Genomic DNA, 23973 nt, shown 5'->3' with positions numbered 1-23973 from the left:
AGAACAGGTTCCGAAACTCAAGCGCAGCCTCCACAGCGAGCAGAAGCAGAGCGCGAGTACGGCCAAAAGGGTGCTGTTTTTACACAGCAGGGAAAAGCAATGGGATACTGCAGGAGGGCGACCAGATCCTAGCTAAGCTACTCACCGGTCCCCGAAGCAAGCAGGCCCAGGCTTCTCCACGTTAGTTTCAGCAGCTGGCAGGTTCAGAAGAGCAGGGAACGCCTCGTAGTCGTGTAGAGCAAAAAGACGTCCCAATCGACGAAACCAGCACAGTTTTGTTGCCGCACAGGACAACGGAGCGGCCGTGTGTATTCAAGCCAAATGTACACTCCTCCCTTCAGACCTGGGGACGCCAAGCGTACGAAGCGTGGGAGAGTGACAAGGACTCGAAATACAACACAACCTGGCGGCAGTTGCAGAGCAGGACTCCCTTGTAAGCTGGTCAGTCAACTGGATGGCCCAGAGACACTTCCGAAGGCTTACTTGGCAGGAGATGATGAAGTCGCCGGGAATAGCTGTTCCTGCTATTCCAAAGGTCGAAGCACCAGTACAGGCCTTCTGGTTCGATCCAAGGCGGAAAGGGTTTCACAGGACGACAGCAGTGCAAAGGAGGATTCCTTCAGCGGGTCACCAGCGATTCCTCGGTCCAGCCTCTTGGTTGCAGGATACTTGGCTCCTGTATTCCTTCGTTCGTGAGAACTCAGGAGATCGACATGGTAGTGGTGTTTCCAGCTCCCTCTTATCCACGGTTCCCTTCGCGCCAAAAACGGAGGGGAGCCAATGGGAGATCCGCTCATCAACACACATACCATACGTGGACCAATCACGGACCACGGTGGTCCCAGGCATTCACACCACCCCAGACTCTCTGGCACCCAGGATGTGTATTGGGACCAGACATCCCAGCCCACACCCTGGAGGCACACAAACGACATGTAGAAGCCCGCGAAAGCAACCACGTTTCGTGGGAAAGTACATGCCCAAATAAGGAAGGCCCCGGGTCGCCCGACCTGGGGAAGGTGAAGGGAGCAAGACGGTCAGTGGACAAGACAAAGGAGCCTCGTGGTCTGGCCATTTTTGGAGAGCCAGGCCACCATTTTGGGTTCAGTGCAAAAACGTGCTCAGAACGCCAAAAGGAGCTCAAAATAAACAAAACGATCGCTGCCACCATTCGAGTCCCTGAATGACTTGCACCGATCAAATACCATCCTAAAAGAGTATCTAGGGTCTGTAGAAGGCTAGAGACCCAAGAGAGCTGTAACTTAGCTTACAGTGCCCTCTTGTGTCATGTTGCACTAAAGCCGCAACACGATAAAAGAAACTACGGGAAACAGCGTTCCCCGGTACTGACTGTCTTAAGGGCATGTCAGTTTCCCCATAAGAAAAGGAGCGAAAGCCCAGAGAAGTGCGGCAGAAGGCTGTACTTCTCTGGCAAAGTCAAGAACAAGGTTAAAAACAATAGCAAAAAGTTTAGGGGTTGCCACATGGAAGGAAAATTCCCTACAATTACGAAATCTTTCCTAACAACCACCAGTCCCAGGCGGGATAGCACAATAATTGCCACCCGCCCTTTTTTTTCCATACCCAAAGCCGTGAAGACCTCTGCTACCTGTTTCGTCCCTAATCTCGGTTTCCTGCTCCTCTGCCAATGTGTCTCCTGTACCATGAGAATGTCCAATTTGGCTTGTCTGAATTCCCTCACTGTCATTGACCTCTTACCTGGTGAGTTTAGCCCTTTAACATTGAGGGAGCCAATCACTAATTCGTCATCAACAGGCGTGTCTCCAGTTCCATTCCCTCTGGGTAGGCCATCCCTGCCCTCTGAAGATCACCTCACCTTACCTTGTACCCAAACCACTAAAAAAACTTTGAACAACCTAAACTTGCCCTGGGGGCATCCTAGACTACCCCACCTCCCCTCCCCCTTTCCCACTGTGCATCCCACCCTGACATCAAAACCAGTGTGCGCCAGGATTGGAACACCAGAAGTCTCCCGAGTCAACAGGACCCTCTCAACACACCCTTTATTGTTACTGAGCCCCCCTTCAACTCCCCCATCTATCTCACACCATCAACATCATCAATGCCCTCGGGACCATGGGTTCACCATAGACCCCTCTTGTTTCTCTCCCCGGGCCCCCCCTCGCAATCTTCCTCAATGCTGTCCCCCCCCTCCCAACCCCCTCAATTTCATTCACTTACATCATCTCATTTGGCTGCCTCGACCCATACATAAGGCCGGGTCATGGGCCTGAGGTGCCCCTCGGTGGGGTATTAAACTTTCTATACTTGCAGGCCCCTGCCATCTTGTGTCTATTTCTAGAGCTTGCGGGCAGGGCCGCCAGCCCAGTGGTCTATCCTGAGGCCGGTGCTCAGAGCCGTGAGTCCCCCCATGAGTTCCTCCGAGATTCTGTGTATATTGTCCTCTATCGCCAGCCACAAACCCCAGTGGTAGCATACTCCTTTCTCCATGAGCCACTTGGTGAGTGGGCCACACATCCTCCTCCTCCTCCTCCTCCTCCTCCTCCTCCTCCTCCTCCTCCTTGTGAGTGTGAGGGCCGACAGATCCTAAAAGATCATCACATGGGCCTCCCAATACTTGATTGGGCCCCGCTTCCTTGCTCGCTCCAGGATCTTTGTCCTTTGTTCGTAAAAGCGAAAGCATGGCAACACTGAGCGCGGGCCTCTCGAGCTAGCACCCGCTCTGTGCGCCCGGTCAATGGTGGGTTCATCCATGAAGTTGTCGCCGAAAGAGTGTGCACACCCACTTCCCCGATGGCTCTCCTAATGTCACCCTCCATCTCTCCTTCCTTCTCTGGGAAACCAAAGAAGCGCAGATTGTTGCGGCGTTCCCTATTCTCAACATCTTTGAGTTTGAGTGTAGTCTCTGCCTCTCCAGCTCTGCCAGCCTTTGGAGTTCCAGGGTGTCCACTGAGGCCTGGTTGGCTTCCAGCCCTTGGATCTTTCCCTCGACTGACTGAAGTATCTGGTCCATTTTATCCAGTCTCTGGTCCAGGGCTGATCGGATGCCCCTGATCTCCTCCATCAGGGCTGCAACATCGAATTTCTTGGCAGCTGGATCCCCCTTCATATTGCCCGTTGGAGGGTTAGGTCTCGACCTGTAGTGTGTCTCTCCAGCTTATGGGCTGGGGGAGGGGAAATTCCTCGACCTGGGCTCTATGCCTTGTGTGCGGTCTCCCTCTGGTTTTGGAATCTTACGGCTCCACACTGGGATTTCTTTGTTTTTTTAGGAGGGTTTGGGGAGGGTCTCCGGTAGGCTTGGGGTGATTTCTTCCCCTCCTGCGCCATCCCTGCTTACAGAGAGGGGGTTCTAGATCGTCTGTACGGTCTCCAGGTTCACCCCTGTAGCTAGTCTGTGTCTGTAACTGGGGGTCTCCTTGGTCTCTGCACCCGCGTCCGGGTCTCCCCAGCTGAGTAACTTCTGTCACCCCAGCTCTTCCACCACTCAGCTTTGTTTGCCCCTTCGCCACTACGTCGTTACTACCTTCCCCTCCGGTGCAGGGGTCGGGCCAGTGCACCCCAGTGCCCTCTCTCTTCCCTCCGTTTTGTGTATCCCCGGGTGGTGGGGGCTCTGGTTCACTCCGGGGGTTACGTTGGCCCCGTTCCTTTCACTGGCATCCACCTCTGCGCCTTCTTTGCTAGGTTCCGTTATAGTTCCCCACTGCACCCCCCACCCCCAGGTGCCCATCTGGGCGGAGGGGCACAAAGCCAAATGTTTTCGTCCGGGGGCAGGGACCACTCACATCTTGCATCCGGCGGGTCGCTGTGGGGCTCCTCACATTAGCAGTGCCCAGCCAGTCCTCCTCCCCAGGGCTGGGGTGCTGGCGTCAGCAGCAGGAGGGGTCCTCCCACCCTGCTTCCTTTCCTTAATAGGGCTGGTGGCAGGACCTCCCCAGGACCTCCCCACTTGATCCCGATGTGGCCCTCTCCTCTCTGTTTGTGCCGGTAGTGCAGGGTGTTGGGCCTTGCCTCAGCCTTCCTCCCACAAGGTCTTCTCTATATCGTACCTAGTGCATTACTTTCGGTTTCTCTGTCGCGGTCTGGGCCGTCTACTCTCTGTCTACTCTCCGGCCTCTCCTCTCCCTGCTGACAGCTCGGCTGTCCGTGGGCAGAATTGTCCTGAAATTGGAGCGGGGTTGCCCTGCGTGTCCCCCTCACTGGGGGTGCTCTTGGTTCAGGCAGCTGGGAGGGTAAAGGGCCCCTTTACGCCCGCTTCACCGGAGCCAATAGAAGTTGCAGCTGCCTTCCATGCGCCCCCGGTGGCCGACTTAGATCTGTTTTCTAAGAGAACACTTTTTTGCTTAAATTAGGGTAACCAGGACCTTTGTTTTTGAGTGACGGGAAAGATTATATTTCCTGATAAATTAAGAGACCTATTGAAATTGCAGGTTTAGCAGTCATTTTCATTCCTCAGTCTAACAGATGCAGGACAAAATAAAAACGTTCATCGTATCTTATTACTGGCAATCAAGATAATTGGATCAACCTCTCGCCTTCGACTAACTCGTCTCATAAGATGGCAATCCATTTGTGTAGAGTATGTCTATAATGATAACAGCCAGTATAATAGTTGGGACAAAGTATATGATGGTGCTATTGTGGAGAGTTCATCATAATTCAGGCAAAAACTCTGAGAAAACATAGGATCGTTGTAGACCTATGAAAATAAATGAGGAACACCCAATTGTATGAGAGCTAAGCTATGGTACGTTTCACGTCTCTATGCAAGCAAGCTAGACATTGATATTCATACTGGGGTGTTAACAGGTCTTGTGATTGAAGGCTCACCATTATTGGATGTTCAGACGATCTCGGATTCTTGCATCACCAGGGGTCTATTGCATATTGGTTGATGAGAAATAGTATAGACCAGGGAGTATGCCATAGGAGCCAATTGAATGGTTGAATGGTTAAATGTAGAAACTATAATTCCGATATTTCATGCCCTTTCTGTAGTCCAACCTAATCCCTAGGCTATTTAAGAGGGCTAGTTTTACCGGGAAGGACTGTCAGGTAACTGGAGATCAAACGGGTCGCACTCACTGGTTCTGCTCCTCAAGAAATGTGAGACGAGGGAACTACAGATTATGCAGATTAAAGGTATTGCACATGATTGTTCTTTAGTGCACAAAAAAGAGACCTAGCCACCTTTGAATGATACCAAGCCTCTTGGAAACGTCATGGCACATACATTATTCAAAAGAATGTTGAGCTCTGCACCAGTTCCAATTTTAGTAGGAAGACATTGCAAATTAATTAAAACAAATACATGATGTTTCTATTCCCCTCCCTAAAATCTCTGTTTTCCCAACAAATCCTTAAGAATAGGATTAGTCAAATAGTTTGGGATGACACGCAAGTGTGTCTTTATTGGACTTGGATAATATTTTACAAATGAAAACTCTAACATTTTGACTAGAATTGTAATAGTTTCAGTTTATAGATACCAGATATCTAGCTGTTATATGAAAATAATATTCAACTGTTTCCAGTCCATGTCTCGTTTACACCTGACCAGTCCACATATGTATATGGATAGGCTTTAATGCCCTTCTCCAATGTAAGTTATATTGACCCTACAAAATTGCTTCGGTTTTTGATGTGTAAAACCTAGCTACGCCAGGTGAGGTGGACACTGAAGGATGATCCTTTCACATGCATACTAATCCTGTAGCACATAGGATATCTTGGGTGTCAGATTGTCAGGGCTGCAGATAAAATCGTGAAGGGCCAGTAGTTTACTTCCCATATCACAATGTATGGGAGTAAATTGTTTTTGATGATCAAGAGTGATAATGCTATTCCCCTTCCTAATGGAGGTGTTTTGGGTGTGATGAATCCTGCAGAGTCCTCAAAAGATCCTTACCTAAAGTCTGCTCCCAGGTGGCCAGGAGAAGGCAGCTGCTACCTGATCCTGACCGTGTGGATGTTATTAGCCAGTAGGATCACCTGGGAGGAGAAGGGCCCAAGGGTGACAGGCGGACTCCGTTGGGTGAGACACAGTATTTGTCTTCCTTAGAGGAAAACATATCAGTAATACCAGAGTATATATCGGCTTGTTGTCAGAGGGGGTATACTTTCTTTTCTAAAGCTAAGTGTTTGATGGTGGTAAAAACTGGAAGAATCAATCATTTGAGAGTAAGATCCCCTTTCACAAGGAACCCCGTTTTTATGGGAGTGAAAGCTTGTGTGATCAACAAGAGCAGGTTAAATACCAATATCAAAATATTTACCTCTCAGACTCTAGAAATTCTAATTCCCTGTATCTCAGAAACATTCAATAAGTCCTGATAAAACTTCTTTAGGTCGATGCTTTGAGAAATAGAAATGAAAGTTGTACATTTGAAAATAGCATAAAAATAGAAAAGGTGATTTGCACATTGGGGCCTTCAAATCACACAATGCCCAAAGTACTGGACGAAGAAGAGGGATGCAGAGGCACTGGACTGCTACTTGCAGTCTAATTGCATTAATGACCACACCTGAGGGAGACTGGAAAGTATAAAATACCCCCTCAGTGCAGATCATTAGAGATCAGTAGTGGCAGGTGGAGTGATGGCTGTGGCTTCACGTTGAAGTTGAAGGAGTTTAGAGACGCAGGAGCTGCTGTGATTTGCATATCTAATGCAGACTCTGAGAGGGTCTCTTCTTTCAAGGACCCTGAATGCAGAGTTTGCGCGGCAGGCAGCGTCAAGTTTAAAAGCGCTCCCCATTGTGAAGAGAGCTAGGGTGGCAGGCGAGAGTGTCCCTGGAGTGAGGAACAGTCCATTCCCGACCGGAGTGGGACGTTGGAAGCAGAAGCAAGTTTGCCGGGTTGAGTGCAGCACAGAAAGCAGAGGACCCGGAGGCAGCGGAGTGAGCGGACGCTTAGACGATCACACGCTGACCCAAACAAATGCTTTGGAATACCAAACTAATGTAAAGAACCTGAAGTGGCAGAATAAAACTGCTTTTGAATGTTGAACTGGTACAAAGCAGTTAAAGTGGCCTAATAAGAACTTTGGGAACAAACAAAAAAGGAATCATTATACGGGTAAAGGCCAGAAGTATTTATAAGAACCAACATTGACAAAGCTAAGAGAGGGCATTGAAGAAATCAGTTGTTTGTAAACCATATTACCAAAGTGTGCAAGAAGCAAGTGTTGTGAACAACCTAAACAAGCATTATCCTTGCCAAAGAAGAACGGGTTGGAATAAAAGTCACTGTCAGCAGTTTGTTAATCTAAGAGTGGGAAAACAAGAGTGGCAGGAGGGCTCTCTGCCTGATAGAAGGTATTCAGGAAGAGAGGAGCAGAACCGGCAATGCACGTGGCAATCACAAGTGTGGACTACACAGCACCAATGTGTTTCATATCATCCCAGAAGAAGTAGTCAAAACTGATGCTGTGGAAAGTCAAGAGACTGTGTAAAGTTGTTTGAAGAAAACTTTACCACAGAAGTACTTGTAATAGTGTTAGAGGTTTTAATTGGTCCTGGCAGGCGAGTACACAGGACAGGGACTTTGTAGTGGTAGACCTGGCAGGTGAGCGCACCAGGTTGAAGTAATTGAAGTACTGTGTTGTGGTTAAAGACTGAATGGAGAAGTGGCAAGTCCATTAAAAGATATTGTGGATTGTTGTGGAATCATCCTGACAAAAAGCCTTTTGTTGATACAGATGAACTGTGGAAAATATTCCCGTTTGCTAAGAAGTTGTGTTGGACTCTCCATTACAAGTGTGGAGAAAAAGACTTGTTTGTTAAAAAGAAGTTGCGTTGGACTTTCTGATACAAGTAGGGAGATAAAAATTTACTAAGAAGTTGTGTGGACCTCTCTTCTTGGGGAGAAAAATACTTGCTTAATATTGTTTGTCAAGGTTTAAAGGAGAGACTGTTTGAAACAAGAACTTTTATCATCAGAGCTTTGTTGCAAGACGGAATTTTCTTAATTTTGAACTGTACATTGGAAATCTTGTTTGAATCTGTGGAAGGTGGATTCACTCGTGTTACAAGCAGAAACAGTTATCAGGCTTTGAACAAAACTGTCATTTCTGTTGAATTTGAACTGCCCTGCATTTCCTTGTTAAGTGTATTGTATGTACAAGTGTGCCGGACAGATTCCTTTGGTAAGAGTGTTTCCGTTAGTTTATTTTTTATAGGCAGGGGAATCCTCATCAGGATAGGGATAGTGAGGCATTTGTCAAACCCCATTTTGAGTTCATAAAATGGCATCTTTTGAAAAACCTGCACAAAGTTGTCCGCATCACATTTCTGACCTTCACATAGGCAAGACACAATATATATTTAACTCCCAAACATAAATACTTTTAAAATAAAGTATACATCTTTGTGCCAACATATCATGCAATCTTAAAGAATTATTGTACCTTTTTCAGATCGGCTATAGAGATTAGAGATCCTTTTTGTGACAATGCTCTGCTGATAGCACTGATTTAAACATATCCATTGGGCTGTGTGCGTTGGAGGAGGAGCGCACAGGGCACACACTCTTGTGCCCACTTTTGCAATTTTTTTGTTAGGAGTATTTGTATTCCCTCTTTCTTTTTTTGGAAGTATTTTCCTCTTTTAGGGATTAAAAGGGACTGGTATGCAATTCATGTTCCAAGCTGCATATCGTTACACCAACGCTTAGACAGATCTTGAAGTAGATGCCTAAATCACAAAGGTGAATAGGGTAGAGGCCAATATGCAGTAGCTTAATCTGCTACCAAGGTGAGCATGATGAGAATGTCTAATTGGCAACATGGGCATGATCGCGGATCGGGGATAAAGCTATGTAGGTGGTATACTCTAGGATGCTGGAATTTTCAAGGAGGGGTAGAGGTTGATCATACTTTCTACTTACCAAGGGGTTTTCACGATGCTGAGCCTGAAATGTTAGGAAGATGGACTGCAATGATCCTCGTCTGCTTTGAGACAAGAGCCTGTGTCTTTTCCGAGAATGAGGATTGCAATGACCTACTTATTTGTGCTTCTTTTATTGCTTGAATAATGTGCAGTTGGTAAGGACTACAAATGGAAAGCTGAGAATCAAGAATTAAGTTAAGCATATCTTATTGACGAGAAGTGTCCTAATATTTAGTGCTGGGAATTATGGCTGCATTTATTGGTGATTTTATATAGCACTAACTGCATGGGTCTGTGGCTCCGTGGACTAATGCATCCACTACAGGGGCCTGCGTTTGACCTCATGGTCAAAGGTTTGAATCCTAGCAGGTCCACTCAGCCCTTCATCTTTACGAGGCCGGTAAAATGAGTGCCATTAACTAGGATAACAATAAACATCTGTTATATGTCAATAGTGCCAAGATGCCTCTGGGCGGGAGGGTGAATGTGTGCTCTACAAAAACACATTGTTATGCGGGAGTCACTTCATAGCGCTGCCAATGTAAGGGAAGGGGTACAGGAGTACAGACATATGATCTTTCACATGCCTTGGATGCACCACAGATTAGTAAGTAAAAAAAGAAAATAGTTTAGTGGCCAACATGCTTATCATAGGAGAATTCTAAAATCGCCATATCGATGGAGGTCTAGGGATGCTAGATTTAGCAAGAAAAGTTGTGGGAGGTCCGACTAAAGGATTAGATGTTAGCAGGACATGATTTTTGAAGAGGAAGATTTTGAGTTTATTTCTGAACCGAAGGTGACTTGTATGTCTGAGGTCCAGCCGGAGGCCATTCCAAAGATCTTTTCCTGCAGAGCTGGTGCTTCTACTTCCTAACATGGTTTTTGTAGGCTTAGGCGCAGTTGTGATTGAGGTAATAATAGGTCAGTGGCCTGTACCTTTTGGTTCTCCAGATGGTATGGTCTACAACTACAATCAGCCCTGGACACATCATCTATGGTGAGGGTCGTGAGTTATAGTCAAAACCATTTAGAGAGCTTCAAGTTGCAGAACCGTCAACGTGATGTTTAAAGGATCAGCCGTTAAGTTGATTTTAGAAAATAAAGCACAATGGACAAATTATTCCATCCAAGAGAGGATTAAGCTTGAATGTGAAATACTTGGACTTCAAATAACTAGGTGACATTGAAAAGGGTCTGACAGCAGTGCTGAAAATCAGTAGGGACACTAATGGCACTTTTTGAAATGAAGTACAATGGCTTACGTGTGCTATGCTGAATTTCAATACCCAATTATTCTGAATGAAAAATAAGGTACTGCATATTTATTTTTATTAGTTTTCCAAATTATGGTATGGAGTTCCTATCAAAGTGGAGCAGAACCTTGAAAACGGATATCAGCATCAGCTTTGTGAAAATACGTTGAGAGAACATTCTGGATACTCAGTGACACATGGTAAGCGTGTGATTATTTGTATTCATCAAAAGCATCTAAAAATGCATACCGTAGTACATTTGTGTTTGTATAGCTTGTTCACTGTCCTTTATGGTGTGAAGGGCTACTAAGGCTACATAAGTAACAGTATTTGTGACACGTGTTTTTAAAATGGTTTTATCAGCTCCCCTAAACGTTATATCAGCTGACTTGCTTTGCTCAATGACATACTTAAATGTGCCACAGCTCTCTCTATTGGATTAATAGGACATATGGAACTTTGGTGACAAATATTATTTTAAATTACTTCAACAGGGTGCGTGCTTCTGAATTTTGAACATCTAGATGGCGTTTTTGCGTAAGACTGCTTCCTCCTGACATTACGTGTCTGAATGCAAGATGCACTCGCAGACCTAGTTGGACGCCTTAATATCAGATCCAGCAATTATGAACACCCTCATTTTCATGAGGGAGTATAAGGTTATGGATGTGCGAAATCCCAAGGAAACCATGTAACCATGGGTTTTGGTGCATCAATGCCATTTTGATTCAGGTTAACTGCACAGAGCAGGCACACAAGTGGGAAATCCTCTCCATCCATTTCCCAACTCCGAGCAGAGATGTGACTGTAAAGCCACATGCGTGAGTTTTCTGCTGCAGGAGAAGAGGCTGTCTCTGCAGACTCTGGCTACGTTTTAGCATGTGCTAAGAGCTGGCATAGTACATGGGGATACGATATTTCATTCCAGGGTTACCCCACACTATGGTGATGATCCCTCCTACCAAGTGAGGATACAATATGTATATTCAACAAAAGAAGGGACACATACATAATCACTAACACAACATTCTGTACCCTAGGATATTCAAAGCAACCGCTTAGCAAATATGGGCTGCATCTAGTATAATTAATCACTTCTACAAAAATTTCCTAAAAAATCAAAATTTAATTCATTTGCTTATTCTAGCAGAAGTATCAAAAAACATTTTTAAAAAACACATATACACAACATATCAATATACAGTAATAAAAAATTATTATTCCACCTCACAGTTCAAGTTCACAAATGCTTGAAACCAACACAGTAGCAACTACATTTCTCTTGCTTCCTACTCTGTTAACAAAGCCCAACTCATATACGTTTCAGTCCTTGATGTTGTAAATACCTGGACATTCTTCAGAGGCAAAAATGTGTCTTGTGCTGTCGGTAGGTTTCTTCATTGAAGACATTTATCGCTACAAGTCATTTGGTGAAGTTATATGATTAATTATATACTCATGCACCCTATTGGTGATTAGGGATGGCTAGGTTTAATAATCAAACCCAAAATGCCCAATTAGTAATGTGTCTATGTTTATATGTACCCTTAGATATAGAAACCAGGAATATGGATGAATGAAGAAACCTACCGACAGCACAAGACACATTTTTGCCCCTGAAGAATGTCCAGTTATTTACAACATCAAGGACTGAAACTTATATGAGTTGGGATTTGTTAACACAGTAGGAAGCAAGAGAAATTTAGTTGCTACTGTGTTGGTTTCAAGCATTTGTGAACTTGAACTGTGAGGTGGAATAATAATTTTTTATTACTGTATATTTGCTAAGCGGTTGCTTCGAATATCCTAGGGTACGGAATGTTGTGTTAGTGATTATGTATGTGCCCCTTCTTTTGTTGAATATCCATAGTACATGGGGATTCATGCTAATGTCATGTAAATTGGACTTATACTGCCATGTTATTCTCTTGGAAGCGAAACATATTACCAACTGTTTGTGTATGCCCACAAAGCAGAGGTAATGTTGGATTTTGCGCTAGAGATCCAAACGGGCCTGGGAACCATGGGCCTGCATGTGTTCCAGTGCCAGTTTGCCCCCCACATTGAAAACAATAAGAATAGGGTGGAGAGGCGGCGCAACGTTGAGACGGTAGTAGTAGTTCTCTATCTGCCAGATTCTCTGGCTCTAGTCTCAGCGGAGTGACAAGGGGCTGGAAGGCTTTGCACCAAAGTGATTGATTAAAGTATTACATGAATGCAGCATATGCTATAAAAGAAATTTCTGGGATTTTGGAAAACCTGCCAGAAAAGCATTGACTTCATAGAGTTAAGCAATACCTGAAACTTGGATAACCAAATCACCAGGTGAAAGTTTCCTGAATCTGTTTATAAGTGAACTCCCACTCCATAAAAGTAAGCAAACACCATCAAGCAAGCTCATATTTTAATGATGTCTGTTCCCTGGCTCTGGGATTGCACTGTACGGTGTTCCTGCTCCCTTAACCTTAGTCTCATAACCCTACTCTATCACTAGCTTTCCTCCTAACATTATTTTTCTGTTTTGTAGAATGGTTTTTAAGGTGGGGAAAACAACTTCATAGGAATTTTACTTTACCCCCTTCACTGTTGCCTCCTTCTTACCCATTTTATGTTTACCCATCACATCCACTCGAATGCACTTTTTAGTTTTGGCTATTAGGTGGTGCTGACAGCGCTACCTTTAAGCCAAAACTATTGTCATTTAAAATAAGACTTTTAACAGGGCTTCAAATAGGGGCATTGAATTAAGGTCTGCAATGCTTTAAAATGCAGATGACCTATGAGGATGCATTTGTGGTGTTTGACTATGTGTCCCACCCATTTAACACCCATCTCTTAAGTGAAATCTAAATGAATTTCCTATATTGCCACCCCAAACCCCACCCCTTTTTGCACTCTTGTTTGCATTTGTATTGTGTGCTGAATTTGTCAGCCATGTTTACTTCCAAAATGGCGGCCGCTCCATTTTAATGTTAAGAAAATGTTAGTTGACTTTATTGATGCTTTTAAAAATATTTACTACAGCCAGCCCTCCAGATAAGGTGAATATAGGGCCTTTTTATGCATGGAATTCACTGTTGACATCTAACTGGGTTGAGTCATGATCGGTTCATTTAACAGTTTTCTGTGTTGGTTATTTCATCTAGTGAATACTTTTAGGGGGTAATTCATAGAAATCAGCGCACAAGTGGCGCACGCGGCTGGCGCACAGTGTGCTAAAATCCATTTCCGCGCACAGCGTATTCATGGATTCCAGCCACCAAAACCAGCTGTGGCGCACAGTGGCGCAGCGACCCTGCAGCAGCGCCAGTTACGCCCCCAAGAACGCCTCTCGCGCAGGGAAAAGCCATCAATATACCCAATCCAGCGCAAAGGGCTGCCCCAACCCTGTACCAGCACGGCAAGTGGGCTACGTGTATCACTGGGGTGCGCGGGAAGTACCTCACGCGATTGGCCCCGTGCGAGCAGGGTACGCGTATCTCAGGGGTGCGCAGGAAGTGCCACACGCGATTTCAGCAGGATACGTGTATTTCAGGGGTGCGCGGGAATTTCCACATGCGAATGGGGGTACGCGTATTTCAGGGGTGCGCGGGAATTTCCACACGCGATTTCAGCAGGGTACGTGTATTTCAGGGGTGCGCGGGAATTTCCACACGCGATTGGGGGTACGCGTATCTCAGGGGTGCGCGGGAAGTGCCACACGCGATTTCCGCAGGGTACGCGTATCTCAGGGGTGCGCGGGAATTTCCACACGCGATTGGGCCCGTGCGAGCAGGGTACGCGTATCTCAGGGGTGCGCAGGAAGTGCCATACGCGATTTCAGCAGGGTATGTGTATTCCAGGGGTGCGCGGGAAGTTCCACACGCGATTCCATCAGGGTACGTGTATTACAGGGGTGCGCAGGCAGCACCACACGTGAATTGCACGTGTGGGTCCTCCCAGGTGTTCCCTCTACACCCTCCACGGCCCCTGCAGGTGGCTCACACCACAGGGGCCTACCCTGCACATGTCCTGCAGGCACACCATCCACCATGGCCATGACCCCCAGCCAACCCACATGTCAACTTGCACTACTGCCCACCAATGCATGTCACCCTGCACCCCCAGTCACCAGGGGCAGCCTCCACCAGGCCCCCACCCATGTCTCCCACCACCCCCACCCCCCAGCAGTGCAGGGGCACCCACCACCAGGCCCCCACCCATGTCTCCCAGCACCCCCACAATCACCAGGGGCAGCCTCCACCAGGCCCCCACCCATGTCTCCCACCACCCCCACCCCCCCAGTCACCAGGGGCAGCCTCCACCAGGCCCCCACCCATGTCTCCCACCACCCCCACCCCCCAGCAGTGCAGGGGCACCCACCACCAGGCCCCCCCATGTCTCCCACCACCCCCACCCCCCCCCAGTCACCAGGGGCAGCCTCCACCAGGCCCCCACCCATGTCTCCCAGCACCCCCACGCCCCAGCACTGTGGGGCACCTGCCAGCAGGCCCCCACCCATGTCTCCCATCACCCCCACCCCCCAGTCACCAGGGGCAGCCTCCACCAGGCCCCCACCCATGTCTCCCACCACCCCCACACCCCAGCAGTGCAGGGGCACCCACCACCAGGCCCCCACCCATGTCTCCCAGCACCCCCACCCCCCAGCACTGTGGGGCACCTGCCAGCAGGCCCCCACCCATGTCCAACTCATGTTCCCCACCACCCCCACCCCCCAGCACTGTGGGGCACCTGCCAGCAGGCCCCACCCATGTCCAACGCATGTTCCCCACCACCCCCACCCCCCAGCAGTGCAGGGGCAGCCACCACCAGGCCCCTACCCTTGTCTCCCAGCACCCCCACCCCCCAGCCACCAGGGGCAGCCTCCACCAGGCCCCCACCCATGTCTCCCACCACCCCCACTCCCCAGCCACCAGGGGCAGCCTCCACCAGGCCCCCACCCATGTCCAACTCATGTTCCCCAGCACCCCCACCCCCCAGCACTGTGGGGCACCTGCCAGCAGGCCCCCACCCATGTCCAACTCATGTTCCCCACCACCCCCACCCCCCAGCACTGTGGGGCACCTGCCAGCAGGCCCCCACCCATGTCCAACTCATGTTCCCCACCACCCCCACCCCCCAGCACTGTGGGGCACCTGCCAGCAGGCCCCGACCCATGTCCAACTCATGTTCCCCACCACCCCCACCCCCCAGCACTGTGGGGCACCTGCCAGCAGGTCCCCACCCATGTGCAACTCATGTTCCCCAGCCAACATGTCATCACAATCTAGATCCCTGGTCCCTATGGTCAGCCTCCAAATGCAAAACACCCACCCGAGTATTGCATCCACCCACTCATAATTTGCAATTACATCACAGAACACCAATTGCAAGTTCCGAAACAAACACATTTCCCTCACATACACCCAATGGGTGTCAGTGAATCTCAAAACACATATCATGAAATGCATGAAACCAATGAGATACCACACATTGAAGTTCACCAAAAAAAATATGTATTAAAGGAAACATAAATAGAATAAAAAATGAAGAAACAGAAACGTGAATGTACAAAAATGAAAAGAAGCATGTCCGTTAAAGCAAAACCAAAAATAAAATTCCAAAGTAATGTTGTCCAAAGTCAATGTCCACAAAACAAAATCCAATGGGAAATAAAAAAGAAAGCCATTGCTCCATGGTTAAAAAGTGAAACAAAAATACAATCCAACTGTGAACTATGTACATGGGAACAAGCCAGGGTCCATTATCCCAACAAAATAAAGGAAAACTATCTAACTACACTAACTAATAAAATAAACTATATACAAAAATGTGGCCAATGTCCGAAAGGTCCAAATAAAATAAAAACAAAAATGAAACCTAACACTACCTACATAACTATGTACAAGGGCAGCGGGCTAGTTTCACGGCTCACTTGTGGATGTCCCGGGCCAGGGCATCATCGAACTCCTCCTCAATGTCCCGGAGGCGGTCCTCCTCCATGGCCCCGAGGGTCCGCAGGGCCGTCGACGTCTCCACCTCCAAACCCCTGCGGATTGCCTCGAGGCACTCGGCCCACCTCAGGGCCCTCCGCATGGAGTTCTCCGCCCTGACCATTGTGAGCCGTGCCTCTTCCGCCCGCTGCCGCTCCGCATCTATGGCGTGGCCCAACCACTGCCACACGGAAGACACTCTCTGTCCTGGGTCCTCCTGCCCTCCGGCCGATGCCTGCCCCTCCGATGTTGAAGGCCCCGAGCCTTCATGGCTCCCACCACGTTGCTGCTGCTCCTGTGCCTCTGCCCGTGCACTGCCTCCTGCTGCCTGCACATCCTCCGCCGGCTGGGGTGCAGTTGTTGATGTGGCCACCCCTGCTGGACGTCCGACTCCCGACTGTGGCAGGGATGCCTCCTCCACCAGCCTGGCCGCACCGTCAGAGGCAGCTCCACAGGGCACCCAGGTGACTGATGGGTGGGAAGATGGCACAGAGGACGACTGGCGCGTAGGGGTTCCAGTTGAGGAGGGGGTCGGAGCAAGCCCCATCAGACGGAGGAATCCGGCCTAGGTGACCTGTCCCAGCAGGCTGACGTGGTCAACTAGCCATTCGAGATGACTTGCAGTCTCTTCATGAAAAGACTGCAGGTCACCTCGCATGGCCCGTTGACGCAACGCCACACCAGCCAGGACAGGCTCAACCCGGACCTGGATAGCCACGTCCGCAGGCAGAGGAAGGCCAGTTGACGTGAGCTCATCCCCTGCCTGAAAACGGGTCTGGACGTAGGCATCCCTGCTGGTGCAAGATGATGCAGGGACAGGATCAGGGACAGGATTGCACACAGGCACCTCCGCGGCGGCCTGTGCTGCCTCCTGTCCCTGGTCCTGCACTGCACCACTAGCACCAGTGGGATCCCCACCTCCAGACCCCGTCTCTGGTGCTTGCACGGCCTCCTCCACCACCAAACCCACCACCAACCTGGATGACTCCGTGCCATCTTCCCCTGTTGGGCCCTTTGGGGTCCCAGCTGCCCCTTCTGCTGCCGAGGAGTCCAACTCCAACCTCTGCCTCTTGGACCTCCCCCTGGCAGCTGCGGCCTGGGACGTGGCACCGGACTCCTCACTCCCCGACGAGATGACAACATGGGAGGGGAGCCGTGCCTTGCGCCTCCGGCTGGCGGTGGGATCCCCGCCGCTGTGCTCCACAGCACCTTCTCCGCCCTCTTCATCAGTTGACGCTGCAGACAGGGAGAAACAAAACACAGGCATCAGGGCACTGTACAATGGACACATACACACATGACAGTTGTACATGAGTGGCATTGGCAAACCTCAGACATGTCATCACAATCCCCAACACACATCTCATTACAACTCGCACACATGAGCCATACCACAGCCATATCGCAACTGCCACCACCATCCATACACATACAACAGAATGAGCAGCCAAAGGTGAGCCAGACATCACATGCAACACAGGAAGTGCACCACACATGTACACACACCACCACACTTGCATGCATGTGTACACCTCTGCCAAGTGTCGCAGTGTTCAGACGGGCATCCATGTCACATCTGCCAATCAGGCTTCCACATACCGCTGTCACATGCATCCATGTTGCATCACTGTTGCACCCTTGTCAAATACACACACATGCACATGTACACAGTGCTGATACATGCAGCCAAAAACAACATACATGCGTGACATCACGGACATGTCTACTTACATAAACATTCATCCAAACATGTGTGCCCACACAACTGCATTTGGCATGCAAGCCTACACACACAAGCACCATCCATGTCTCACACATTACAGCCCTCGCATGTGTCAGCCCCACGGCCCTGTACACCCCCACCCATACTCGACCCAATACAAACAGATGTGCAACCTGCACACTACTGAATAATCACCACACGAACTGCTCACAATCAGGATGCATGTACACTCACCGCTCGACTCCAGACGGGTCTGCTTCTCAAGGACCTGGACGTGGAGCGCTGGGGATATGCGTTCCAGGACCCTCATCTGTTCTTCCGACAAGTGGCCCCGGCGCCCCTCGGCATCCGCTGCCTTCAAGAGGCGCCGGGCCTTGTTCAGGGTCCTGGACCTGAAGTCCTCCCAGCGCTTCTTGACATGTTGTAAGTCGCGGACTGCCACCCCCTCCACGTTGATGGCATTCACGATGTCAGTCCAGATCCGAGTCCGTCCTTCCTTGTTGGCGCGGGAACTTCCGAAGAGGGCATCATACTGCCCCAGGACTTGCTCCACCAGGACACCAACTTCGGTGGCACTGAAGCTGGTGCCCCTCTGCCTCTCTGGCCGGGGGTTGTCAGTTGTCCCAGATGGTGTTTGCCCCGACATGACAACTCCAGAGGCAGGAGTGGGTGGGCAACTGGGTCCTGGGGCTGGGCTGTGGAGCGATGGAATCCCAGTCGGGAGCCTTCGGTTCCAGCAGGGGTGGCCACAGCAACAGCACCCCTGGCTGATGTGCAGGCAGCAAATGGCAGGGCACGTGGGCAGCAGGCAGTCAGGCAGCAGCAGACGGCAGGTGGGAGCGTGCTCGGGGCTCTGGGGGGCAGTAGTTCGGCCTTCTGGGCAGGAGCGTGGTCTTCCGTGTGCTTACGCGTGGCCAGCTTGATACAGAGTGATTTGGCACGTGAAAATTCTGCACGTCAGCGTGTAATTCGAGGAAAGGCCTTAGCGCGTAAGCGCGTCTGCACGCATACGCATTTTCATTGGACAGAAGGCCCCTCAAGCGCAAGCGCCCCTGTGACGTGACGCGTACAGACGTGCATGGGCATTTCAGCGCGCGTGAAAAACTGCACGTCCGCGTGTAATACGAGGAAAGGGCCCATGCGCGTAAGCGCGTGTGGAAAACTGCACGTCCGCGTGTAATACGAGGAAAGGGCCCATGCGCGTAAGCGCGTGTGGAAAACTGCACGTCCGCGTGTAATATGAGGAAAGGCCCTTAGCGCGTATGCACGGCAGCACGCATATGCGATTTCATTGGACCAAAGGCCCTTAGCGCGTCTGTGACGTGACGCGCGCAGGTGTTGCCCTCATTGCACGTGATGACAGAACACACGTGGATTTCCACCAATCGCGTGTGAAAGTTCCCGGCACCCCGGAACACACGTACCCAGGCTAATCGCGTGTGGAACTTCCCGCGCACCCCGAAACACACGTACCCAGGCCAGTTGCGTGTACGCTCACTCCCCTCCGATCACACGCGATGACACACGGACCGTATCCGAATACGGGAAACCCGCGCACGGCAAAAGACGTGCACAGGCGTCAACGCGTCCGCCCACACGAAGGCAGGCGGAGCCGTCCCCGCGCACAGCATAAAAGTGCGCGGAAACAACAAACGAGTATATACAGCTATGATGAATGCCCCATTTGTCGCTGCACTGATCGTGGGACACCGCAGGAGGAGGAGAATAGCCAGAGCACGCATTTTCGCACCACGGACAAGCCTTTTTGGGATGCCTGACGACCAGGTCTATGGCAGGTATAGGTTTCCATCCCATATCATCCTAGACCTGGTCAGGGAGTGGGAAGATGACCTCACATCCCCCACCCTTTGCTCCCAAGCATTGAGCCCCTTGGAGAAGCTGCTCAATGTCCTGCATTTTTTGGCCACTGGGTTATTTCAGCGGACCACTGCCATAGTGGGGGGGGTCTCACAGGCCACGCAGTCACGCTGCCTACACCAGGTACTGGCAATCATGACAGCGCGCCCCTCAGTCCGCAGGCACATATACATGCCCAGAACACCCGCAGAAAGGCAGGCCGTTGTCCTGGATTTTTTCAGGGTGGCACACTTCCCCAAAGTGCTCGGTGCCATAGATTGCACCCATGTGGCCCTACGTCCACCTAGGGCCATTGAGCACATCTACCGAAACCGCAAGCACTGGCATTCCATCAATGTACAGGTGGTATGTCATGCAAAGGGAATCATCACCTATGTCTATGCAAACTACCCTGGCTCCACCCATGACAGTTTCATATACAGAATGTCCGCCCTGAGCCGCGCCCTGGAAGCTGGGCAGCATGGCGACACATGGCTCCTAGGTCAGTACAAATGCCCTTGCACATGCATGCAAGTCACACACAGACAAATATCCAAACCCTAATAATCTCAACTATTATCACCTCCCCAGGGGACAGTGCCTACCCTCTGAGCAACCACATGATGATGATGCCAATCTGGAACCCCACCACACCACCCCAGGTAAGATACAACGCCGCCCATATTGCAACCAGGGGCATAGTGGAGCGCACATTCGGAGTGCTCAAGTCACGTTTCCGCTCCCCTGACTGCTCTGGTGGGCAACTACTCTATGCACCACCAGTAGTGTGTAGGATCATTGTGGCAGCATGTGTCCTGCACAATGTTGCAACACAGCAGGGCGTCCCGGTGGACATGGTGGTGCCCCCACATCGCCAACCACAGGCACAGGCGCTGCCCGTGGGAGGGGACAGGGCACGTGGCGAGGAAGCCCGGACCCAGCTTGTGGCCACATTTTTTCACCTAAACTCCCACCCCTGCGGAGTGCACACAGGCCTGGCACATACCAGGTGACAATCGATCATGACAAAGAGACAGTCAACTGTCACAACCCTACCACCCTGAGATAGTTGCCATGGAAGTGCCACATCGTCTGCATCCCTAGCTACTTAAACACAAGCTATCCTGTGTGACCAAAAGGCACACATATGACATATGACATGATATGGGCCATACACAAGTATTCCAAGGCGCAATGAGGCAGGGAGGGGGGAACAAGGGAACACAGAGAACGGTACTACTAGGCCAGGTGTCATTGAGATCGTGCAAGTGCAGGGGTAGGGGGAATGGGAAAAGTGCAAGGGGAAGGGTGGGGGGGGAGTCCAGTACAGGGGAAGTAGCCCAAGAAAATAATACATAGGTCGCCTGGTGGCAACTACAAAGGTAAGTGCAGACAAGTGCTGGGAAGGGAGGGCTGTAGGGATAGAGAGACAGTACTGCAGTGCAGGGGTTGCCAGGGAGGCAGTGCAAGTGGAGAGTGGCTGGGCCAGGGACCGAGGTCGGTGAGAGTGGCCCAGTTGCAGCACCTGTGCAGTTCCAGTGGAGAATTCTGCAAGGGAGAGGCAGACAGTAAGCAGAAGCAAAGAGGAAGGTCTTGAGGTGCTTCCAGAACTGGAGATGGTTCCCCTCAAGTTCAAGTCAGGCCGGAAGTCTGTTCCAGGGGGAGGGCCCTGCTGCGGAGAGACATCTACCCCCAGCTAGTTGCTCTGAGAAGCTGATGACCCGGACATGCAAGGTGTGCATCACACACACCTGCAAAACAGGCCATGGCCATCACTGTCATGTCACTCAAACCATCCCAAACATCAACATGACATGGCAAGCAATACCCATACACCAATGCAGTAACGATAAGGTACACATTGCCATGTCCTAAATGTACAGTGGCATCAGACACTGCTGCCTGACCCGGAATCAGATGAAATGACAGATCAACAAAATCTCCCACCCAAAATAAGTCATTTCCAAATGCATTACAACAGTCGTAGACGTAACATCACAATGAATGCCTGTCTACATGCACATTATGCATTGCAAAATCAACACTGCAGCTCATGTGTGCAGTGTCCTACTCCTGCATCACACTGCTCAGCGCACAGCACAGTGAACAGCCATTGTGTGTGATGCACACCCTGAGCATCACATCTCAGTGACAGACCACGTCAAACATCAAATTAGGCATGTACTGGATCCATGATCGGTCACAGAACATGTGCTGCCGGGACACAGTGGGCACCAGAAGGCAAACAGTGTACACGTGGATATGCAAGGGTGGAGTACATGTAGTGCATCAGAGTGCAAGTGTGTGGTTCTGCAAGGACATGCACTCCACATATGCATGTGCACTCAAGTGACCATCAGTGTTCCCTACACATCACATGTGAACATCCACCATGTGTACACCCCAGCATGTCAAACCACAACTATCCCCTCGCACCTGAAAGGAAAACACAACACATGAACAGGCATTGATCAGCAGAACACAACATGTACATAGGATACCACCATTACTATGTCAGAGTTCCCATCACACTGCAGGGCAAGGCAACTATCAACAACAACCCCCCCCCCTCCATCACAAATGACCATGACCCACTGAACAACTGCACCTGGGTCATGGAGCCTCCAAACCTCAATTCCACCTGGCCACAGGATCACCTTTACCCTTCGTCACCATCTCCCACCTTGTGTGTAAAAAGATGCCTGAACCCTCAGAATCCACACTCATTTCCAAAATCACAAAATCCAAGGCATAAAAACGAACCCGAACACCCTCCAGTAGATGACTTGACGTAGCAGTACCTCACAAAGGCCAAGTGCTACCACAATGATGCAACAACCAAGGTAGCACAGCAAAACAATGTCACGACAGGATGTGAGACATGTGTGGTACATGACATAGGATGATGCACCATGAATGGATGTGTACTGTCACAGGTCCCCTGTACAGGCGCGGGAGTGTCACGAAACAACCACCCCCACCATGTCCCGGGTGCCTGCAAGGTCAAACTCACACAGGCCCCTGAGACCCTGGTGGGGAATGAGGTTCAGGGATATGCAGTCGGGACAGGTGTTGACACACTGGATGACTGGAATGAGTGGCAGGAGAGGGGAGGAGGAATGACACATGAAACTAGGGAATGCACAAAAATGTACAACCTGCATGAACACATACACAATCCAAACAAACTTGGACATCATTGTCATGGCCTTCTGTAGTCCAGGCTCAGGAGTGGTACGAACCAACCACCCCCTCTAGGGTTTTGGCGCCTGCAAGTTCGGGTCTTACACAGGCATCCGCAACCCCAGTGGGGAAAGAGGGTCAGGGAACGTTGCTTGGATAGGCACGGGAAGCAGGAACACCGGGTAGAGGGTACAGGTTTCAAAATTGCATAGGATCACGGGTGATTAGGGAGAAAAAAACATACCAAATTGAACCACACAGACATCCATGCATCAGTACACTCCCCAGCAAGCCTATGCAGAGCAGTTTGTAAGAAAAACAACAAGACACTTAGCTCTGGTTTTGAGTGCTGGCCTCCTGCCTGCGCACTCTCAGGTCCGGTTACAGGAGCATTGCAATGCTGCAAAGAGAGCCACAGTCAACAACCTGTACGTGCCAATTACACCAAAACACAACACCAAACATGCCCCATAGCAACAAACTACTCTACAAACAGACAATCTGTGGTTGATGCTTCGTACCCATATATAACATCACCCCTGTGACGGGTCATACACAGTCAATGCAGTAAGGCAGCCGCTGGTGGGTGCGTGGCAAATGGAACACCAAAATGTCACAATTCACACAACATGCAATGTTCCCTGGGTAAGCAGACAGACCCATATAGCAAGCCATGACTACAGAGCAAGTTGCGTACCACCATGACCGAAACAAAGTTGGCAGTGCATTTATCATGAAGTACGTGGAAAAGACATGCACTGCACCCGAGTATGTCCCTTGCTGTATGTCCCTGTGAGCTGCCCCTTTCCATGTCTCGGAAGGCTACATGGTTGATACAAGTGCCTCAATGGACCTTGGTGTACCGGAGGGTATGTGCCACTGCCCCTGCATGTGTCCAGACAACCCTACTATCAACAGCCATCAGTCCACAAACACATCTGAGCTGCATTGTGTGCTTCAACACCAATATTCGTCTAAGCTCACCTTAGCTGTGACTAAGCCTGCATGTGCAACTCGCCTGGTGCAAGCTTTGCTGTGTCGTGGACCCCCTGTGATGCTCACCTTGCCTGGAGTTCCTTGGAACATGTCAGCAGTTCTAGGATGTGGGTCTGCAATC

At 49.9% G+C, this 23973-nt stretch overlaps 1 protein-coding gene across 1 annotated transcript in view; it reads left to right on the top strand.

Annotated features, from left to right (window-relative positions):
• The window catches only part of LOC138521159 (uncharacterized), a 133996-nt gene that overhangs the window by 89963 nt on the left and 20060 nt on the right, over positions 1-23973 (top strand). The window contains exon 2 of the mRNA XM_069633744.1: positions 10204-10321. Coding sequence (XP_069489845.1) covers positions 10204-10321 — 118 coding nt within the window. The remainder of the gene's footprint in view (positions 1-10203; positions 10322-23973) is intronic.

This window comes from Ambystoma mexicanum, chromosome 13 (assembly GCF_040938575.1).
Source record: "Ambystoma mexicanum isolate Mex_15411 chromosome 13, UKY_AmexF1_1, whole genome shotgun sequence".
Taxonomy (NCBI): domain Eukaryota; kingdom Metazoa; phylum Chordata; class Amphibia; order Caudata; family Ambystomatidae; genus Ambystoma; species Ambystoma mexicanum.
This window is presented reverse-complemented; position numbering and strand designations above follow the sequence as displayed.